General features: G+C 35.7%; 1 protein-coding gene and 1 long non-coding RNA gene across 6 annotated transcripts in view; one reads left to right on the top strand and one right to left on the bottom strand.

The window, feature by feature from the left end:
• Positions 1-554: 554 nt before the first annotated feature.
• LOC100749536 overlaps positions 555-24,895 on the bottom strand; it is a 38,832-nt gene continuing 14,491 nt past the window's right edge. For all 5 annotated transcript variants that reach the window (XM_024369136.2, XM_012388250.3, XM_024369137.2 and 2 more), the window contains exons 3-5: positions 12,226-12,459; positions 4,911-4,976; positions 555-1,185 (exon numbers count right to left, since the gene is read on the bottom strand). In XM_024369136.2, coding sequence (XP_024224904.2) covers positions 1,012-1,185; positions 4,911-4,976; positions 12,226-12,459 — 474 coding nt within the window. In that variant the 3' untranslated portion in view covers positions 555-1,011. The remainder of the gene's footprint in view (positions 1,186-4,910; positions 4,977-12,225; positions 12,460-24,895) is intronic.
• Positions 19,377-21,134, top strand: LOC117151940. Its single transcript, XR_004462111.1, has 2 exons — positions 19,377-20,150; positions 21,067-21,134. It is a non-coding gene; the product is annotated as an uncharacterized LOC117151940 (long non-coding RNA).

Genomic DNA, 24,895 nt, shown 5'->3' with positions numbered 1-24,895 from the left:
AATAACCAAAGAAACCAATCAATGTGAATGTGTCTGGTTTTTCATGGAATTGAAATTTGTTTCGATGGAAAATAAACACCTGCTTTGTTTCAGAAATGAGTAGTTCAAATTGTTAGATACATATGTAAATGCATTTATAGTGGTGGAGCGTCGGTCCTTAACTGAATGCTAACCTAACACTATACCCAATGTATTAATGGCGAGACGTACAAATTTGGGAGAGTATGTGCTCGTTTATTACGAGTATTATTTCATTTTCAAATTGCGGTTATGAACAGAGCTTAAATGTGCTTGAAACAGCTGGAATTTGAAATGGGGGAGGAAGTGGTCAAGGATATTTGGTAGTGTAACATGGACGCTGTTTAATACAAAATATCAGTTTTAGACGTGACGGAGAGAAGTAAATGATAATTCCATGGAATTATAATTCCATGGAAAATAAATATTTCGTGGAGAAATATGCAGAATAAAAATATACAACTCGAGTCGCAAAATTCACAGGAAAAAGGAAAGAAACGGGACTGCAATAAAATACGAAGAGACAAATACACGAGTTGCATGTTACAAAACATTAGATAAGCTTTATTAGTCGATATTTTACAGTTCACGTGCACGGTCTCGCGATCAGCGTCTGCGAATCGTGCTCGGTATTCAAGATCGAGCGTGCCGGCGCCGTTTTATCTCGAATTTCCATGAGTGCTTCCCATAAATCATATCTAATGCCACGAAGCTCTTCGTGTGAATGGAACGGAAGTGAATGAAAAAATTCAAGTCGAGACAGCGCTTGCACGGCGATCGTTTGATATGCGACTGATCGTACAATAGATCTGTTCGTTGTTCGCGACACGACAGCAAGAACTTCTCCATAACGTGTTTAACATGCAATATACTTCTTGTAGCACCTTAGTCTTAGATAGGGGAACGTGTAACGCTAGCGATTCGATGCCAGTATCGGGGATACGATGTCGTTTCGAGCACGTGCTCGCCGTTTTCTTCTTCCGTTTTGATGCCTCAGCAATGGGGACAGCGAATCAGACCGTTCACATCGCATTTCGCGCACTTCAGGGCGACGAATTCCGCGGTGAAGTCGTTACGATGAACAGACCTCTTGCTGCCATTGCAAACCGGGCACAGCTGCCATTGGTAACCGCCGCAGAATAGACACACTGTGCACGCGTCTTCGCTCTGAAATAAAAGTCAACGATGTAGAGATGAGTAACTATTTCTTTTCCTTTTCTACCTCTTTTTTCTGTGGATAGTGGTATGAATGAACTTTTGCATTTGGGAAGCCTTAGATTGAAGTTATGACTGGGTACATGAGATGAAATGTTTGTATGTTTGATTACACGATGCGTTAATGGCGACTAAAAATGAAGAAGCTTGTTGAAGGAAATATAATACATGTAGTAAATTTTACAATAGTATTTCATTGTCTATTAGTATTCCAATATAGTACTCATCTTCTCATATCCTATTATACTATTCTTGTTTAATCGTTGTTAGAGGAAAAGAGCTATTCTAGACTCGTAATAACGATGTCTAGACAATTAGAAAGAAGTCAATAGCCCTATTGAGAAATATAATCGTCGTGAATACTCTGAGTATTTCCGGTAGTAAAACAATGGTAGACTAACAATAGCTGTATAATTATGGGAGGAAAGTATTTTGAATGTAACCATATTACAGTAGCTGGAAATTATCTTTCATAAACACCCAGATCACACCTCCTATGAGGGGATTTGATGATTAATTGCATCACGCTGTTCAGATTGAAACGTGTGTCTGAATGAATTCTAAATGCAGAGCGTGTACGTGAGGCAAGTTCAAGAATGTGTTTAAAGCGAAGAAGGAATTTTAATTAAGCTTTGATCTAAGTAGAAAACTCGCACAGTAGAAAAATACTCGGCAGATTTAGAATTAGAATTAAAGAGTGGAGAGTTGCGCAATCAAGCATATTTTAACATTAATATCTTCGTATCAAATGTGTATCTGGCTTAATGTTCCGAATTATCGATCGTGTTTCTGATTTGATCATCCGTAGCAATTCCATTCACATTACCTAATGCTCGAATAATTGCTGGACTCTATCATTCAACGATTATAAAAGAAGCGTGACGATTCTTATTTCTGCATTAGTTTTCAGCGCACGCGGTGTGTTCGGCGATGTTGCCCAACATCGCTTTCACTTTTACTCATTTTCAATTGCATTCTTCGCAAAAACGACGAATATACATCAAGCTGAGAGTGGACGATGTGAGAAACGAAATTGTTTGTTTAACTTCCTTGACTTCAACGCTCTCGATTTCGAAACACGTCGGAATTTCAGTATTTTTACTTTAATCCTCTTTGTCGTGTGTTTAACACGCGCTTTGATGACAAATTAAAATGTTCCTACCTTTTCGCAATATTATATAATGTATCACAATCGAAGAATTAAACATATAATATATATAAAAGATGGAAGAGAAGTCAGTGTCCAATCTCTGCGGCTATACTTTCCGAATCCAATAAAATATCGTCCAACGATAAGTAAACTTCATTATAATATCGATGTAACACGGCAGCCTTGTAAATGACAAGACGTGGTTGATATTCAAAGTGTTAATGAAATAAATCTTATATACACGTTACACGCATAAACTACATGCTTATCGTACGGAGGAAGATTAGAATAACGATGATAGATTATGCAAGTATTGCGTAAAGAGATAGGGGGGAAAAGGGTATATCGTGGGCGTCGTTTAATTACGCGTCTTTCTGACACACCACATGAGTCGGTAATTAACTTTCATTCAAAGAAAAATATAGGATATTATTGTTTTTCTCACAACTCACTCTCTTAATTTCTCGGAGGCAATGTTTTCTTGAAATTGTAATTGTTATATAAAGTTTATTCAATCATTAATGACTTGATTTAACATCAACGCGATAACGATCATATATCTAATTAGACAAAGTTATATATATTATCCAACATTTTAAATCTTTTCTTTAGAAGACTAATAATTTCATCTCAATAATCTATTAATATAGAATATATCATTAATATTAACATCTAACACTTTGAAATGTATAGATTTTTATACGCAATTTTTAGATTAATTACTCGATTTATGCGTTAACATGATCGCACACGGAATTACATAATGCGCATCCTTCATCCACCATTTCTTCCAACTAAACTAGCCCTTATTCCAACCAGTTACATAATAACTATTCACCTCTTCAATCTCATTCTTATTGCAAGATAATCAGAGACACATTTACCTTACACGAATCGTAGACACTAATCGTGTCTCGATTTTTATACTAAAGTGTATTTTACTATCTGCGGAAAATTTCTTTCAGTGGAGACATATAGCCTTACGGACAACAAGCAACCGCAAACTATCGCAAGCGTTTGAGAATGTTTGAAGTCATAACAGTAAATCAGAGAAAATTCGCTATTACATTTCTATGGATCGACGAACGTATATGAAAATACGTTTTAATTTGGTTTTGACGCAAACTTTTGCAAACAATTACAAGCATTTGCCAACTTTGGATAGGGTTTTATGGATACTGAACGAAATAATCGAATGTAACGATCAAGTAGCAATTTTTAAATACGTCAAGGTATTAATTTTCGAAGGATTCGTTGAAAAATTTATAGACCTTGCATGGAGGGGAAAAATGTCCTTGTGCTGGCATGAATCCAAAGGACGACCACAAGATTTAAGGGCCGACAGCACGGAAAGAATATCAGGAAAGTGATAGTGGTAGCGACAGTGTAAACGACCTTTATTCGCTGCAAGGTAAACTTCAATTGCACGACATCGAAATTTATGATCGCGATGGAAAAGGAAGGTGGAGGCAGATATCGTCGGATAAAAGTGAAAGGATTGTACAACCTTGTATTCGCGACGGATTACGCGCGCGCACGATCGTCCGCCAACACGCAGTTATGTGTATAATGCCTGGCACAGCTGTTCCATTCTACTACACGGTATAAATATTCCACAGACATGGAACATAGTTACGTAGCGAATTCTCGGAACCGTCACGGAATTCTTAAAGGGTCAAATAATTCTCCGGCGTGAGGAACATTGGCAGAATTCTCTGTAATTCTTCCTCAGAATTACACGGTGACAAAAGATTGTGGTAAAATCCGCGTGTTCAGAATTCGATACGCTAATGGAACTGAATTCTTTGGCGAATTGAATCGAATTGTAAGAATATCGAATTCGTGGTATGTATTCAGTTTGATAATAGAGGAATTACGTGGAGGAATAATATAATGTCATTAGATGCTGATACGATTTATTATTATTGACGTGATATTGGAATTTGTAATTCTGTTACAATATTGGATCCGAACGAAGTTACGAAGTTGTGAACTGCACACTACATTAGCTGTATACCTTACGTATGAGAGATGATCAATTGCTTTCTACCAATCTTTAGAAAATTTTTCTCTGCTACACTTTTTTCGTCACAATTTTCTCAGTTTTATTAAAAGCAGATTTTTTTAAGTAAAAGCTGAGTTTAAATTATAAAAATAGTTTTAACACCAAGGTCAATCGACCAGCTATTTTTATAAAACTAATTATAACATTGAAATTTTCTTTGCGCAGAAGTTTATAATAAGATAAACAAGAAATCTTCAATCAACATTATTTTAGGCTAGCAGCAACTTTTATATATTTATAGTAACGTATATAAAAGAATCAATCACGTGGTGAGATGCTCTTTAAATCCTTGCAAATCGATACTGATTTTACAAAAATTGATCACTATCCGTCAAACATTTTAAAGGAAAGGAAATATGTAACCACCAATAGTCAATTAATTACTCAAATAGCCACCGACAAAAAGTATCTGTTGCAAGTGTTAATGAAAATGCTGATTTGTAAAATGGAACTTTTAATTACCTGGTAAGGCTTAAGCATTTCTCTCAGCTCTCCAGATTCGTTGAGTCGCTCTACGGTGTCGAATCCCTGTAAGAAGAAGCAACTTTTAGTGACACGAACATCGTCCACAACTTCGTATTAATGGAACTTAACAATCAAAGCTAACAAGAACACGCAGAATTTCTGGGCATTTTCTTTTTGTTTTTCGTAGGAGTTTGTTTCATTCGCAAGGGGCGCAGTCGGACAAGACGATTTTAATTTCAAATATGCGATAATCACTGGCGATTACAAAGCGTTTCATTGCACAGAGACGGTGGAAGGTCGCGTAAGCTTATATACGAAGAGACGCGTATTAAAATATTTATGACCAAGTAAAAGCCGCTATAATCGCTTTGGTTTTGCTGTCAAACGTTTTCTCTATTTTCACGGTATTTTATCACCGATCGTTTAGCGGTACCGCGTTATCACACACACGTGACAACAGCTGTTGGTAATGAACATTTTATGAAACTTCGCTGTTTAAACAGTTACGTACTCCAATGATTTTTAATAGTGCCTGTTTATCCATTACCTCGCATGTCTTTTATTACTTTCCAGTGTTTCTTTTATTTTTATGGGACAGGATAGCGGTTTGGTTTCCAGTGAAAGGAATTGGCAAATAAAGTATAGGTGATCTGTAAAAACGTGTCTCAATTTTTAACTCGGTCCGTGGAAATGTTTCGACATTAAAGCGTGAGACACAAACCGGTATTAAATGGAAACTACTGTTGAAGGTTTTCACTACGACTCGCTATTGATAACAGTTTTACTCAAATTTGGAATTGTAAAGTGACTAGTCATTTCAGCAATTCAAATTCCAAATATTCGTATCATATTCGTAAATATTCGTATTGTTATCTTTCGTTAATAGATAAAACCGCGTCTCTCACCATTACCAAACCTCCTCAACCGAACAATGAATTCGTTATCGATCAATTGGTAATTTCTATCAATAATACATACAATTAATTCATTCGTTCAAATCCTAAACTCAACCCACTCCCTTTTCAAATACCAAACCTGGAACGTGCCTCAAGGGAACATCCAACGATATTATTCTACTTTCGATATCCACGCACGTCTGTCGTAACCTATTACGAAAAAACGAACGATCGATGCCTTTCACCAATTCCAATTCGTCACCCATGTCGCGACAAGACGAATTCATAAAAACAGTCTCAAACGAAGAATCATGCAAACGATACGAATGCCACATTGGCCATCTATTTTGTAGGTTTTTCGAAGCTAGTAGTGTATCCGTACACTATCACGTGGCGCGGTCGATGAGGAATGCGGTTGGAACGCGGTGTGTTTCGTTTATACACGCTCGACAGGGACCACAGGGGACCGCGGTGCCTTATACACAATCCACTTCACTTTCGTTCTCTCTTTCGCGCTTTTTCTCTGTTCTCCTCTCTTTCTCTCTCGATAGACCTTGGATCGAGCGGTTTGACATTTCGCGTTTATGCGCTCGACGATTATCGCGAGTGACCAAAGTGACGATGCAACCGTGCGTTCAATCAACAAGATCTCTGATATCCAGCGCCGCGACGCGACGAGACACTCGGTGAAATTGGGCAATTGCGATGGCGTTGATGGGAGATACGCTCCCTCGATACGTGTTCAGAGAACCAAATGATATTATATATTCGTCGTTTGTTCCGAAGAACTGGAATTGATTGCGAACGCGACAGAATTCGGCTGAAATTGTGAAATCGAAGCTTTCGTGTTTTGTGTCTTGATGTCTTGTGATTGATAGATTCTTGGTGGAGAAGTATATTGTTTGGTGTGTTCGAAAAGAATAATTGCTTAATGATTTTTTAGTATATTATTAAAAATTAGATTGAACTATTTTCATCTCATAATATTATATTATTCTTTTATTTTAAAAATATCTCAACCTTCTTCCTTTATATTTTTCTAACGTATATAATATTCCTTTGACATATTTCCAATCATGTAACAGCAGAGAATGAAAAGGATCACAAGAGTAAGAAATACAAGAATTAAATTTGAAAGTTGATAAAAGAGCGCGAGAAAGCGAAGGGAAACATTAAGAATTGTTTCCAAGGAAAGCTATTCGCATTAATGGAAAGCCTTAACGATGATTACGTTTAATAACTTCTTTCTATTTCTAACTATAGCACGGTGAAATGATACAAAATGTGAAATGAGTAGCAAAATGTCACAGTGTTGAAAAGGTGAGGGCCAACTTAGCTGTTATTAAACCCGAAGTAATTTCGTTTTATGATTCCTAAGCTGCATTCCATTTTCGCTTTCACTTTCTTCGCTTTCTTAAGAAATAACTGAAAAAATGCTACTTATGTGGATATTGTAAATAGATGAGCAGAAGAGCATTTATAATATAAGAGTTATTAATAACATACAAATTAGAAATCTTAATATGTATTTACATCCAAAAAATTATTTATAAATTCATGTTACCTTACATTGTATACATATATTTATATTACGTACATATTAAAATTAATTTAGGATATGGGAAAAACTACATGATTCTCAGCGGTGATGGCAAACAATAATGAGAAGAGAATCGTGAGAAGGTGTCCTTAAATCTTTATTAAAACGAGCAGTCTCATAAACAAAAAGATATTTCGTAATATATTTATGTGCACTTCCCTATCACAAAAATCTTTCACATTAATAAAACTGTTAACTTCCGGAAGCACATAATTATATCATTAAACCTTTTTCCTTCCTCTCTCAATCACTGGATTGTTACTACTCAAATATAATTCGTACAAGGAGTTTGTACTTCAAACTTCGGAAATTTTATCGCTAGAAACGCTCGAAAGTGAAATATACAACTCGAAAGTGGATTTTTAGCGGTAACGAAGAGAACGTCTTGAAGAGCAAAATAAATTCGCCAGTTTTACAACAATGCTGTGAATCTGTTATCGTAAAATATTTGCTGCGAATGCATACATACCTCGCGTCGATCTGGGAAATCTCTAACGCTCAATTTTCCCTGAAATTGCGTAATTTTTCGGCCGCAGTTCGTTCACGAGCGATCGGAATTTCTCCAGCCTCCCAATGATGCAATTTATTAGTCGGCGTGTTGCGACGTAATTGCGCACCGCGCCACTATCGGAGCGTGCGTCTAATTGCACGGCATGTAATTGCACGTTTGTTTGTTCCATTTCGACTGGCATTAAGCGCTACGAGAACTTGTTTCACGACACCAGCACAAAATGTGCTTTTGTTTTATCAGTTTAAGTAAGAGGAAATTGGTGAAGTTAGGAAACAAGGTCACGATGTTTTGTTATCATAATTTCTACTTCTACTCCTTAATCTTCGCCAACTAGGTTATACTTGACGGTCAATGCGTTTAATATAGACGTGATCTCTAATATCTTTATCTTCCTAGAAGTTTTATCATTCTATCTTAAACGATAATTTTTTAAGCAATAATAGTTATACTTATTATTAGTAGGTAAGCGAGAGGTTGTAGGTTACATAATTTTACTGCATGGACAGATTTTACATCTAATAATGTTGTGATAAGTAGGACAATCGGTTGGCTCGAAATTTACAAAATTAATTTGTAGTTGTTGTTTGGTTCAAGTTAATTACTGAGATGTACGTGTGATTCGAAAGTGTACTAAAACTTCTACGAATCAGATACAATGATCGTATTGAGACGACTCAAATATATTAAAGAATATTTCTTAATAACATTATGGTAATCATACTGTAACCTGAGATAATAATGGTTTTTGTTTAGAGTTATTTAAATCGATTTTATCTTAAGTCCAACTCAGCATGTGATTGTAAAATTCAATTCCTTTGTCTTCCCTGACAAGGTTTATTCTATCCATGAGATATTGAATGATGAATACTTATTATTTTTGTAAAAATGACGATCCTTCGGATTCCAGTATTACATGATTGACGTTATAAGGCGTCTACTTACATGTATCCATACAGAAATCTTCAAGAATATCTCTGTACATTGGTGTAGCACTTTTTAGTTTTAATCCTCTACATATAGAAGTACAACCTCGCAAGAAACATGAAAATGGCATATATAGTAGAAGATCTTTAATTAAAACTATGCCTGAGTGTGCCTTTTATCAAAATTTTTCCTCCCTAGCTTCCTATTTGATACTCAGTGAACTAAAACTTTAAACGTTCCTCTCTCAGGCCATAAAATCCGAATAAATTCAAGGAACTAGATTCCCTTCCACCGATCCTACCCTTTTTTATGATTGTTTCTCAATTTAGTAAAGGATGCCGGTGCGACGGGCAGATTTGATTTTGAAGTCGAAAAACAATATCAGAAGCATCATCTTCTGCATGAACAATCAAAGCGTAAATAGAGGCAGAACCTGACACCATACGAAACTTTCTTCGTGCATTCGACTGGTAAAACGAGTAAAAGTATCGCCGTAAACGTAGCAGAAAAGCAGTGTGCGACGCGTGTAATAACCGAGAGTCGCGAGAAACACGATCATCACGAACGCGCTGCAAGAAAAATAACAAACACAAAATCATCTGTTCCGCTGGACGCAACACCGAAACCGAAAACCTACTCCCGTGATATTCGCGTCATTCAGAAATTCCATTACGGTTTTATTTTTGTTTTCACGTGTCAACGTTGAATTGCGAAACTACACCGTGAGCTTCCACTGGGAAATAACGATCTTTAAGCCCTATAAGTGAAAATTGCATTTTTATCTTCAACCTTTGTTTTTAGCTGTTTGAACAGGCTACGGTCCCTTCCTTGGAATTTATTGGAGGAAATAAACACAAATGTGAAACCAAGTTCTATTAAATATTTCTAATGAGGTAGAATGTTTGAAATTATATGAAAATACATAAGGAATATAAAAATTGCTGATGAATATTGTGAAAAGATTTAGTAGATATAACGTAATTGGATTGTTACGTAATATAGAATTATTTCGTATATTTGTATATATCATTGGTAAAGTTTTAGTTTCAATTTCTTTGGAATATTGCAGTACAACAGTTACCACGAAATCTTCTCGAAGTTTCGATGAATCGCGAAAACCATGGAACAGCGCGCTTCTGCAGAACAATTTCTGACGCAGCAAGAAAGAAATCACTAATGTGGAACCGTTGCAAACCGGCGCGGCGCGATTGTAAAGCAATGTCCGCATAACTAATTTGAAACTTCTTGAAATCTTATGATCGATGAACGACCGTTAAAACGTGTGCAGATGCGGCATACAAAGGACTTTCTCGTGTATCAATTGCGTAACTGTGCGTTGTGTCTACCGCAGATTTCCGGTTTGCGAGCCTATTCAAAGCGACGGCGCTCGTCTGTCATCTTTGACATTTTCAGTTGATTTCTCCTGGTCGCGTCCTCTCAGCTTTCTCAAACGTGCGGACATTAGTTGTGCAATACGACATCGGCCTTGCGAGAAATTCACGCGAAAACCAACGAGACCACAAATATGTGCTGTTGCATATTATTATTATCGACCAATCGTAGATGACTCGGTCGGCGAAAGATTACAAATTATTAGGTGGTCAAAATTGATGATTAAATTTGACGATTCAAAAATTATTAGCACCGAAGGTACAGTAAATTTATTGGCTGATCGAATTTCATATCGTGCGATGCATCGCGAAACCCAATGCAGACGGGGGATTCAATATCGCTATAATTTCGCTGTGCAATTCGGCGAATTTACACTTTTAATAATGCAACGCACACGGCCGTGGGATCCCGCTATTGAATGTACATTAAGGCTCAATGCACACTATCGATGCGATGTAATTTGCTAGATTTATGTTTTTAACAGTGCTGCATTAAGCTTTAGATTTCTAACGGAACTACTACTAACAGCACTAACAAAAGTTTTATATTTCTAATATCGTTCTTCATATTTCCAATAACGCTACATTGAGCTTTATATCTATTTCCAACAGCAATATATTTATATCTATTTCCATAATCACACGCTCATAAACCTATCGAATCGCTCAACATTACCACAGCGTTACCAGATTCCAACGACATTGCGCTACTCATTTTCAATAAAATGTGTCCCTAAGTAGAATGTGTCGATGCGATACAGACCAAATCTACTTGTTCGTGCGTCCCTCACGCGTCATCCATATAGCCGTGATTGGCGCGCCACACTGGTTCGAACTACGCACATAGAAGCTCGTATCTTCTCTTAAACTTAATGCAAATGTATTCGCCGAGGAGCAAGTCTTTAGTGAGTAACGGCACTTATGGGAGAAAGGGATGTCGTGTGCTTGGAAAGAAACGATTACATTTTCCCGTAGGCGAGAAAATCGATGACGACGAAGAGACCTGTTTGACGAGCGTCGAACACAGTATGTCGAAACGTTCACCAGCAGATGCTCACGTTTCATTATTCAACATCGTTCTCGTTGATAATCGTGGAATGTAAACCTTAGTGCGAACACGTGGAACACGTGCCGGCGAGGACCAATTTCCCTCTAACGTTCGTTCAAGTTTTATGCTAAGAAATACACCGATATATTAGTTGCGCGTTCTAATAATGACCTCGATAAACAGCGATAATTATCTACCACGGTATTAACAAGAGTACTCAGTAAATAGATTTAACCTTGCTGCTGTGTTAGCATACGATCATTCGGCTAGAAACTATTCGCTTGCACATAATTTGAAGAGTATTAGGTCCGCGTGGAAAATTGTACGGAATTTTGGACATTTTCAAAAGATTCGTTTTTATCGAGAATATGGATTTGAGATTTTATGGTTTTGTATTAGTAGAAAATATGTAAAATGGAAAGATAAACTTTTGTAATCATTTGACATGCACCATTACAAAATTTATTAGCCATTTAAAATTGAAATTTATTATTATACGATTATATTATATTGTATGCAATGATATATTATTGAATTTTATTAGTTTAATCTACGATATATCATAAAATATTAGTGTAATAGTGAAAACAAACTTCACCGTATCCGATACGTTTGACCTAATCTTTTTACATCGATCATTTGTGTTTTTATGAAAGATATTGGCAAAAGGTTACTAAGAAACTTCACTCTATTTTTTAATGCCATTTATAATGGTAGCAGTAACATTTTGCATCACACAAAAATTTTCTATTTACATGAGAGTACAAAAATTCGCTATCATTACAATATGAAATAAAAGTAAAAATAATCAACCAAGATCAAATCTCAAGTTTCAGATCTTCTTCTGTTTTTTAAACAATGTCCTCGTGAATAATCATGAATCAATAATTACTTGTGCCAGCATGAAGAACTAATTTATATGTATATTATAAATCTACATACCCCGATGTGTTGTCCATCAATGAAAAGCTGCGGCAACTGTATCACCGTGGAGCCCAAACGATCTCTCAATTCGGTCTGCAACTCTGCGTCGCCAAACAGGTCCAACTCGTCGTATTTGACCATATGCGTCCTCAGAATTTGCTTCACCTTCTTGCAGTTGTAGAACGTTTTCCTCACGATACCAGAGGTCGTTGTGTACACCACCACTTTACCCAGTTCCTTCTTTATATACGCCTGTAAACAGACGTAATGTCTCTTATTAAAAATCATGACATCGTGAAACGTATCTTTCGTGATCAATACCTTCCTATATCGTGTACGCGCTTAAATATTAGCTACGACTCGTCGCGATTCGACCGTCGTCCTCGACATTTCGCAATGATTATGATCTATGCCGCGCATGGAAACCCTTATAGTTTAATATCGAGTTACGGTTGCACTCGGCACGTTCTGCTTTGCAACTTTTGACTGAATCATATCACCTCAAAGTACATCGCATTACAGTACGGTTTCGATGACTTTATGCTCCACGCAGGGATAGAAAATGAAATATGAAATTACGACGTACTTTCGAAGACTTCGTATGATGGAGACATAGATAAATGATTGGTCTCTGCGATGAATTTGATCGGAGCATTCAGAAGTGGATTTTATTTTTTTTAATTTATCTCTTGTCTTTGTCCCGCAATTATTTCAACTTTGATTTCATCTAAGAAGATTCTTTTCTTTTTTACTTTATTGTAGAATGAGAATATTAATTTGTGTTGCATTATGTTTGAATGCCAGGAAGAATGAATCAGGACTTAGAGTTGCAACCAGTTTTATGTTGATAAAGATTATAGGATATTTTTTTTTCGTGAACAATTTTTATATTTCTCGGTTTCATGATTTTCTGCTCTTCGTCCGTGCAACGAAGATACAGATCAATTGCTGAAGATTCCTATGTTTAAAACAAGTAACAGGACGGATCGAACATCAAGCGAAGAGATAAACGATAATGCAACGAAGTAACTAAACCTAATAACATGGCAGAGTTTATTCCTTAAGGTATCCTGCGCTAACCCTCACTTTAAACCAGCTTCGTTGTACGTATATGCTTGCTGCAACTTCTTGCATCGTAAATATCAAGTGTCACTCGGTGCAGTATACTTTTATAAATTTTCAAGCTAATTTAACGCTGTCTCGATTTATTTTTAATTTGTATAAATTGCCAAATTCATTTTCATAAATATTCAAGCAAATAAATACGTGCGTAAATATGTAATTCACATTTTACGAAAACGTTTCAATAATGCCTATGCGATGTATACACATGAGAGAAATATCTTTTAATGACGAAACGAGAGCATATTATAATTCAAATTTTCGCCCGCGCACCGATTCATATTTCACATGCATTTACTGATTATTGACGATCTTAAGGACGATCGTGGTTGCGTAGGTGGTCTATTGCATCGTAAAATTCATCTCATTAACCCGTAAACGCTAACAGTGTTGCGCGTTCCGTTCTACAACCTTGTCGGCAATCGTGTAGCTACTCTATTTACATATACTGCATTCACAATGCCTGATCGGGTGAAGGTAATAGACTTCACGTAGGTATACAGTGGGAAACGTGGGTGTTACGAGATAATGACACTCAACACGATATATGTATGTACAGAATCAGAAAGGGGATTGAAATATGTATATGAACACGCGCGGGCATAACTGGCATATTATGTAAGGGGAATAAAAGACCTTCTTTAACGAGCGGACAGGTGGCCGATTTATGGAAAATCGTGAAAAAATATAGTATTCTTAGAAATTGTTATATGTCGGATAATTTTGTTACGCTCTTTTAATGGTGAAAATAATGAGAATGGCATCAATTTCTTGTAGACGTAATAAAACCTGATGCTTTTCAAGAATGTTTTCTTCAAGAAACAGTGATAAAATTAAATCCTGTCTTTGTTTTAGTTAGTAGTTACGTTATCGGATTTTTCCTAGTTTTGGAAAAATGAAAATAAAAATGATATGGAAGGATAAATCTTTAGCGAAGTAAGAATGTAGTGGTAAAAAAGCTAACAAAATTCAATGATCATAAATAGCAAAGACTGGAGTATCAGTAGTTAATAAACGTATTTATTCGCAACGGAGATTAAGGACGTAGCAAGAACTCACAAATGTTTTGATGAACGAACACGATAACCATTTATCAGCGTCCATTTTTTATTCATATTTAAATCGAAACTGTCTTCCCAGTACCCAGGAATAAAAACTCGAATTATAGACATCAGTATCCAGAGATGTGTAGTTAGAATTTATGCATTCCGCGTTTCCAACATTATTTACCTACAAATAAAATCAAGATAAATAAAGAAATGAAAGGTACTAAAATTTGATATTTGTTACTGCCCGCACCGAAACTTTCATTTCTATTATTTTTTCACGTTACTTTAACTCGCTAATGACGATGAAAAAAAGAAGAGGTCGGCAACGTTTTGAGGAGAGAAAAACACGGGGCCCGTGATATTGTTAAATTACCTTTCACTCGGCAAAACGACGAGAAAATTGGTCGTGGCACGTAATGCATATAATTCAACCGTATGTGTGATGTTATTTGCGATTCTAAAGTACACTACGAGAAACAATTTTCAACGTCCTTCGAAGTTACATACAACATCAGAGCACAAGTGGAATCATGTTGAGCATCCTTGACGCGAAGTGTGAAACGTTTATATACTAATGGTAATATTTTTTAATAATATAATACTGTAAACATCAGTATAACAACATTCTTATAATTTTATTAGGAAGTGACTGATTTTTATAGAATTGCATATAAAACAAATTTAAAATTTCAAATATTTCCTAAGCACATTTGTACTGCTGAAATTCTTAACTCTGTTTTAATTATTTTTAGAAATATTGTAATAATACGTTGCTGTATTATTGTAAGAAAGAAAAGATTATATGTATTTGTATTCAATAATATTCTACCAACGTATAGGATATTCATTCGATGTTCTTGTTAAAAAATAATTAAGATAATGACGATTGACAAAATCGTATTACTAAATTATCGCAAATCACTCTATATCAATTTCCTCTATTATTTCAATTTTCCCTGAATTCATTTTCTAGGAAACTTCAGAAATCGATTTACCTAACAAACAAGTAATTGCAGTACGAAACCGGTTGGCCGTACCATAATTCGTAATACAGTTACTATCCTGTTCCATTGCGAGATAAACCAATCCACGAATTTGCCATGTAGATATTTTGAATATCGTCCCGTGAAAATATGTCAGTTTTACATAAAGCATAGCGGGACATCGAGATTGCAGTTACACGCGCCAGTTTACACGCGTAGAACGACCAGGTAGTTTGCATTCGCGGACCATTTTTCGTGAAATTTTCGATTCGTTACTGAAAAATTGCTTCAAACGGATTCACGAATCCACTCGTAGGTCGCTCAAAGCAATCATTGTAGTCAGAAACTTTATTTCCTTTTGCTAGGGAAAAAAGTAGTTTTCCATCCTAGTTTAAAAATATGGGGATTTGCTAGGCTATACAATTAGTTGCACTGTTTTAAAAAAATCCATCGTATTAAGTTTCCTCCAAACTGTACTAAATAGTAATATTATGATCGGAAGGCCACGAAGATGAAGCTGTCGTATTTTTCCATAAGTCTTTAATTAAAAACAAATATTGCTGCTATTTCTACACAACAACAGATAAATAAAATAAAACATAATGCCGGTATATCGAAATCCATGTAACGTTGAAATGACATGGCGTTATGCAGAATTAATTATTAACAATCACGAGAATGTGTAAACCAATGCTATCACAACGTTCGGCCGTTTCATTGGAAAATAACGAAATAATTCAATCGGAATTCTCGCGATTTGCGCGGGTACACGTTTACCTGTGTGTATGTTCCTCATATTATCGCCGACTGTTCTTAACACAAGCAAGTCGATCATGTCCGTGGAATATTATAGATCCTCGTGTAGCCACTTTCAACGGGATCGCTAATGAACACGCATTACGCATTCGTTGCTCGGTGTAAAACCGGATCCCTCGATCCAGGTGTATGATCAACACGATAAAAGGAAACTATAATTGCATAGGAATGCTCGGAGTACGATCCTGCCATCGAAGCTCGTTTCTTTTTTCTACGATCACTGGCTACAACCCACGATTGCGCCACGACATTTGAATCGCGAGCCTCTCTAATTATATGATTTAGTGTCGACGAATCGTTAGGACGCGTTAAGACAGCAAATAACATTTTGTATAATTCCAACGTGTGTGATGATGCATTCAAGCACTCATGATGTTCGGAGATTTATAACTTGGGCAATGCACGGTAAACAACGAAAGAAAGTTAAGAGGAAAGAGGCGTATTTATATTATGACATTATTAGTTTGTGTTGTGAAGAATATAATAACGAAGGGAAAGCTTCAAGACCAAGAAAGTCTTCGTAATTCTTTTTATGGTATATCTAAAGGAGAAATAATTAGATTTTGAAAACAGGAAGGACTTTGTAGTTGATTTATAGTATATGGCAGAAGGATTAACTATACTGTATGATAGTCAATGATGTTAGTAAAAAATGTCATCAGAAATATTCCAAACATATATTAAATAATATCCTTTAAATGAAAATGTTAATTGAACCACGATAATTAGCACGCAATATTCCAAGAGCGACAAGTTATTTACTCAAATAATAAATACACGGCAGTATGAAGCAGCATGAATGTTTTTAGTCGTAACGCAAACAGAAATCACGAAGAACGTGTGATTATATGGGCGCGTTGTTTCTCGTCGATGTTTGTCTTTCTAATTGCTTACAATCGAGCGTTGTGTAAATGAAATAAATATACGGCTATGATAATTATAAAAATAAAAATATACGGCTAATAAATTAACGGATCAAAGTTTCGTAGTGAAAGAACCGACCAGAGAGAAAATTTGTTAGACAACTTGGTAGTCGAACAGGTTATCGATATCCACTTCCACCTGTTTGAAATTCGCGCGGGTTCGCTCGAAGAAAGCGGCTGAAACGTAGCCGTGTCCATGCTGAATATAGAATTATAAAAGACGTAGAATGGCAATCGCGGCAACCTTCGAGGCAACCTCTCTACTCTCCCACTATTAATGTCGATGAACCGCATCCACTGGAATGCGCGAAAATATCCACAAGGATATCTTTCTCTTCTCTGTCATTTGCGACCGATTCATCAACCCATTAATAGAAGTTCGTGTAGTTCTACAAAAACAGAACTCGAAGTTTATTTTTAAAGTAACATGGAAGAAATTTCAAAATCTAGACCGCAGAAAAATCTCAAACACAGTTATGAATTATGAAATATGTAGCCATGGCGTATTGAGGTTTTTTGTTCAATGACATTGATAGGATACTGTAAGCTGATCGAATAAATTAATTTTTCAAGCGCCCTTCTGGTTTTTCTTTCACGTGATTTACGATGAAATAACAAAAAAACTCGCCTCGAGGCTAGTTGGTAAATTGAACGCGAGCTGCGTAATTTGGCCATTATTCTTCCGCGGTTCTTCTTTTTCTCTGAAGAGTGAAGTGCCCACGTGATTCTTGGACTCTTTATAGGGATTACATCTCTTTATACGAGTATAAAAATAATAGCCTAAGAGTGGTATCGTGTATTTAACCTTCTATAACCGGATCTTTTTACGATTAATTACAGATACTTACTTCGCCATGAGAAACAGGAACTAATAATTGTTACAATTACTCTATTTGGTGGTAGTACAATGATACAATACAACGATATAAGGTAATATATAAACAGAAAAAATAAGTTTTGGAAGGTATAGATACACGGTTATGTAACTTTGAAGTTACATTGTCTATTGAAGAGTTAAACCATCTATTTGTATCCTCATTTATCTGAATGCAGATCTTGTCTATTCATACAGTGGGGCTCAAAAGTGTATCCACGAGTATAAAGTTTGTGTCATGAGTTTTGCAATGAATCATCGAGATGAAGTAAGTAATATATTTCAATAATATAAATATAATTCGACGAATATTTAGAATAATTTGAATAATTTAGCATTCGGTATGGGTAAAGGGCTGACAATTTAGTGTTATAAATGAAACATTGCACATTTTTTGTACGTTCATAATTTTATAAAATTTTCAAAAATATATCAAGTTTAGAATTTGTGCGAATTAAATTCCACATTTATACAATATAAATGCACTTTTGACTTCGAGTGTACACGCAAGTATCTACGAAGAATTAAATGGATACGAATCAACCGCATCTTTGACTTCGCTGCGATAAATCGAAGAAACGAATAAAAGCAGCTACGTCTTCTTGTTCTCATGAGAATAATACGGCGGTCGTACAAAGCCAGTTTCTACCACGGAACGGAACGAAGATCGCAGGATCGGCAATTAATTATGCGGCGAACGATTGCCGATGCTTCAACGGCGGACAAATGACATCAGCGACGATTTCTCCTCAAGTGGGATATAAACGCTTATTCGCCGAGATCGAGCGGTAACGGGAATTTTCTATGAAGAAGCCACGACGATTGCGATTCGCGCACAGGTTTAATGGATCGAGCTTCGACTATCGCCATGCACAGCACGCGGTCTCGGTCGTTTTCATATTTTAGAAAGGGGAAAAAATACGCTTCGTGGATGGCTGGGAATCGATGTCGATCGTGGCTGAATGGTAACAATCGTACAATTGCATGGCCGACGTTCCCTCGCTTCAATTATGTATGACGACATCGTTTGGTCAACTTTAATTGAAAATCGAATGAAATGTATATCTGGTTTGTTTTGTGAAAAGCGATGAATTGAAATTCTTCGATCATCTCAAGCACGAGAATGTAATTTAAAAATACCGGATTGCAAAAGTGCATCAATCTATTAGGTTTATTTCTTTTACGGAATTTATTGGTCTAGAATTTTAATTTCGATTCTTGTAATACCAACTACCACAATAAATTAGAATAGAAATGTTTATTCGAGTATCGCGTTAAACTCGCACGCGTCAGGCAAATATTAAATTAATTATCTCACAAAAAGTGTAATTAATTTACATAACACCAAGTACAAAAGACACTCTAGTAAACAGAACAGCTGAAAGTACCGGTTTTCTCTGCTCCCAACTGGCGTTTCTTTTTTCCAGCTGACAGAACCGTGCGACACAGTCCGTTGGACGGAAACGCACATCAGGATCTCATAATTTAATGCGGTGCAGCCAGCGTGCATCGCGCTCGGGGAATACTGTCATTTCTCTAATAACGATTTAACGTTGCGCGACTTTCGCCTGGCGCAAAGTGAAAAGTTCTTGTTCGCGAAAGAGCAACACCGTTGTTCCAAAAATGAGCGTGCACGAGTCGCGGAGAATTCGGGCTAGAATCTCGATCCATTAAATAATTCATTTGAAAATGTTCCATCGAACGCTCGTTGACAAATTGATAACGTTCCCGGTATTTGGTGACAGGAATATTCTTTTGCAAAAGAAACGGCATTACCGTTTCGCCAAACGATTGGTGATAGATAAAACTTAATTCGGATTAGTCAAATTAATCGAATCTAAATCGTTTGAATTTAAGTAACTTGAAATATTGAATTATATTTTCAAATCGAGAAATAGATCAAAGAATCTGTATTTTATTTAAAATTTGCAACGATATTTTTAAGTGAATAACAGTTTCTTATTGGAAAAGAAGTTTCGAGTTGCTTAAATTCAAGTCACTTGACAGTAGTAACCGGAATGAGGCTTCCCGAGAGAGGAGGAAAACAGTGTTTCAACTATAAAATGACAAGGGATTTTGTTAGTGCAAAACCACTGGAGGAAGAAATACGAGGAAATAAAGTGCAGAAACGCTGCTAAAAATTGGAAAATCGTGATAGCGACGACAGGGATTTCAGGTAAACCGAGTCCAAAACTTTTATTCTCGTCGTTGAACTAGTAGCGAATGGCTGAGAGCTTTCCCCATATAAGCACGAATGTTTTTATAGAGTGAACGCGAATTGTAGTACCTATCAGATATCTTATCGTTGAGATTACTAATAAAATTTTGGTGACAAGAAATAAAAAGATAGGTGTAACTCGATAATTAATATCATATTCGTTTCAGTAGAAGAAGAAAATCAAATTAATTCATAAGGTATTCAAGTATCTATTGAAATAATTTCGAATAAATGTCATATTTCTCTTTGACAAATAATTATTATCGTTAGCTCAATAACGAATTTGAAATTCAAAGGATTGAATTAATACATAACATATTGAAACAGTAAGTGCGTAGATTAAATTTTCTCTTGAATTTTATAAAATCTACCAAACCATGACATATAAGATTTTTCGAATACAGATATCTGTGTAATACATTTCACTCGTTTTAATGTCTAAATTTAATTTATAGAATATTGCTATACATTACAGGAAATTCTACATAAATAAGCGATTTCATTTAGATTAACAATATACGTTTATGTATACAGATATTTATTAGAGTTGCTACACATTAGTCGCGTGATAAACGTTACACCATGTGTGTTTAGCGCAATAGACAGCAATAATTAAAACTGAAACCAACAGGAAATATATTCTCTTATTTTCATCGATAAATTCACATTTCCGTTGCCCTGAATATTCGAAACGCGCGAGCGCTTAATCAATTATATCCCTCGATTCAACATTTCATTTCAATTATCATCCTTTTCATATTGATCGACTACTGTCAATACGTTGTGACGTTCGTATATACAATATCTACTAAATTTAAAAAATTCGATTAGCTATTATCGGTAAATTTATAATTAATCTAACTATATGTTCCAGTTTTACAGACCTTCTTTGTGAATTCACGAATAGAATATTAGTGCCGACTGATCGTGGGACCAAGCTGAGAAAAAAAATGGAACAGAATAGTTGAAAAGAAACTCGAATAACATCTCACCATTTGCCGGCTTAATTTCTTAGCTGCGACACACAGGGTTAGGCGTACGCTCAATGAAGATTAGTTTTTTCGCGTCCCCTGAGAAAGGACTTGTTCCCATCTTTACCCAGCGCCGTTAGAAAGTTTCCAGACGTCGCAATAACGTGCATTCCTTTACGATTCATAAAGTGTCGTTATTTCTATTTGCGGACGGGGAATTTTACATTTCGCGTGATCAGCGACATCATTAACTCGACATCTATGTTCGCTTGTTATCATCAAATGGATTTCAGAATTAAATTGAAATCTGCCAGTAATTATGTCATGTAATCCGATGGTTTTGGCAGTTTTGAAAAAAGATAATATGAAGCTGAAAAGCTTAGCAGCTTATTTATGGAGATACTTCAAATAAATGGTAGTATACGATGTATGATGTGGTTTAACGGTACGTTTGAGTTAAGCTATTTCAGATACGACGTAATATATGAACATACAGATGTCGTTTTTAATGATCGTTTGCTGATTTAAGAATAAAATAAAAAGAATAAAAAGAAAAAGAATATAATAAAGAATTATAATTGTACTTGTTGTTTATAATTGTTGATGCAATTAGTTATTTGATGATATGTACAATTAATGCAAAGAATATATGGAACGCCTACTTGAATGAAACTTATAAATATATGGATAGCAATTTTTATGCATTTAAAGGAATTTTGAAAGTGCAAAATTGCATAGAATGCGCGTAATATGAAAAGATATATAAAGCATTCAAAGCATAGTGCGTTTTACAATACTTGCAAGGTAAAGTCATTTTCTACCAAAGCTTTACGTTTTTAATTATATTCTCAAAAATATGAATTTGCATAAAAATCCGCAGTATCATATCTTACATCTTATGAAATGATATACTGTCCTCTTAAGTCAAAGGGACGTATCTGTATCTTTCGCTTAAATAAAGTCATTGCTGCCAGGTATCATAAAAATAATTTATTTATATGTATATTAAATAAGAAAGTCGAAACTGAAAATATAACGGTTCATATTTCGAATTTACGATGTCTGGTTCTTTAAATACTAAAAGTCATCTTTCTCAAAACAAGGTTTTGACCAGACGCGCCTATTAATTTAAATAATTAACACAGCAGTATATGTGTATACAGGAAACACAATATCCATATTGGTTTCAGCTAATTTACCAATTTCGTTGATTCAGAAAACTTCCTGACAGGTCTTGTTTATGGAAAAGTTTTGTTCTTATCGAAACAAAATTTTATGTTAAATGATACACTGCCGGAAGCTCCGGGTGATTTATAGTACCAGTACGTGAACTTTACCAAAGCAAATACAAATCAATGACCAATGAATAACTGCAAACGATATTTACTATCTTATGAAATTAGCAAACAGAACATTGTAATTGAATTGTATTTCGTCCAGAACAAGCAAATACCCAAATCGATAAATTATTCTAAATAAATTGTCATGCGACTTAAAGCACAGTTCCATTGAACTTTGCAAGTGTCGCTCGATTAACGATTCCATCGCCGCTACGACTCGATACCTATTTCACTTACATCGAATTAATATACATGAAGCCGATCTTTCCGAGGCGTTTCGCTTAACGAAGCCTGCCTTGTTTTGATAAATTTCCAACGACAGGCTTTCACTGCTCATTATTCTCGTCGTAGATGGCCACGCAGTCGCCGTGCTAATTCCCGAATCGGTCAGAAACATCGATTTCTCAGATCGTGCGCCTATTCGATGCTCGACCAGTGTAAAGTTCATTGACGTTGAACCGCGATTCCATACGCGAAAGCTAACGAACCGGTGTAATTAAAAACATTGCATTTTCTGCTTCAAGTAATTGAAGAAAATCAGCCAAATATAACTCTCGTTGCGAATTATGTATTCGCATAATATTCTAGAAAGTGCTTGTACGATGTCCGTAAGCGTATTTATTGGAGATACTACTTCGTCGTACGACTTTATTCTAAAAAAGGTGACGTAATCCAGACAGTTGAAGGTAATAGGAGTAAGAATTACGGCAGATTCTTGGAATTCACAGCCAGAGTTGTTATTTCTCTTTTTATGAAGATATTACTGGAAAGTATTTTTATATTATTAAGAAAATTGATTGATGGGGTCGAAGAATCATAGAAATGTAATAAGAAAGTAAGATAAATCGAAATATTAACATTTAATTTCAATGGGAAAAAATGAGAGATTGAATTAGCGATTTTAGATAGAGGAAGTATTATTGGCTGGTTTGCATGGAAAAAGTCTTATTTAGATAATAAAAAGAGTACTTGATATTTCCAGTTAAACTGTATTGGAAGTTCTAGAATTAGTTTTCATAGAATTCATAAATATATATAAAATAGCAAAATATATTATAACTAATTGGAAAGTGAATATCAAATGATAATAGTCGCACAGTCAATAACAATACTTTGTTCATCTACCGTACGAGTAAAAGTAAATTAAAGTACTTTATGTAATTAAATACAGTAATCTGTTAATTGATACTTCAATGAAACCCACATTCATACCGCAATAGGAGAAAGTCAATTATACGAGTATCGCAATAAATTGCAAAAATCACGCTATAACGAAGTATATTATAGAATTTCTATTTCTTCTTTGAATTTTTTCAAAAAGAAATTTATCAACAAAAATGAAATTGAGCTTACATATATATCATATACCAGTAAATCGTTAATTGGATGCGTTGTCATCGGAATGCCGAATTCCAAGAAGAAAGTACGCTTTCGTGGATGCGGTTAATTATTCATGCTCGATCGGTGACAACGAATAGCGTGCCGCAGAAATGTCAACGACGAATGTCGCGAATGGAAAGTACCAACATAGTCTATTGTCGACGCACAACGCAGTACGGCGATATATTGTTTCTCACGAGCCTCACGAACTACGTCGCTTCTTCCACGCGAGCGTACGCGAACATAGATCGTTGTAGACAAAAGAGGTGAATTTTTAGAGTACTACCAACTTGTCGCATTTAGATACACTAACTATCATTGATGATTATGATTAAAATGGTAGGACGAAAATAAAAGTACAGGCCTTTTGGTTTTTTTTAAGCGTAAGACTAAGATATCAGGCCGCGTCGTATTTAGCTCTAAAGTCTTAAGGAAAGTGCACAAAATTCTATATCGATCGACGTTCTTGCTTTAATGCATAATATGGAAAAAAATCAGGATATTGGGTTTCCCTCTTTCTATCCTGAATATGGTATTCAGACTTTTTCTTTCTTTCGTGAAATTTCGAGTCGCAATTGACCGAGCAACGACTACAGGCGGCTGCCTACCGCGGGAATTCTAATTAATCGTCGAACGAATTTGCATTCGCACTAAAGTCACGGTCTCGTGGGAAACGACTGCGGAGCGCACTATAGTTCTTAGAAATGACGTAAGGATAATGATGTAGCGCGCTCTCGTCTGAAGAAGTGCTTCGTTAGCCGCGCATTAAAAGAACCGAGAAGTCGCGAGGCCTTTCTCAAAACATCGACCGATCCACTGGAAGGATTCACGACGTGGTTGATCTTGAGTAGGTTTTGTCGACAAACAGAAAGATTCTAGATAAATTTTATCGAGGAGAGTTTCCTAGGTATCCATGATGATCGACAAAGACCCTTTCTGTGTGTGGAATATCTTGGGAATAAGTGATATTGAGAAACGTGTGACGCCATACGATGAATATGCAGATATTGAT

The sequence above is a fragment of the Bombus impatiens genome, unplaced genomic scaffold (assembly GCF_000188095.3).
Source record: "Bombus impatiens unplaced genomic scaffold, BIMP_2.2 scf_0543, whole genome shotgun sequence".
NCBI classification, from domain to species: domain Eukaryota; kingdom Metazoa; phylum Arthropoda; class Insecta; order Hymenoptera; family Apidae; genus Bombus; species Bombus impatiens.
The sequence above is the reverse complement of the archived record's forward strand: the minus strand, read 5'-3'. Positions and strand labels throughout refer to the sequence as shown.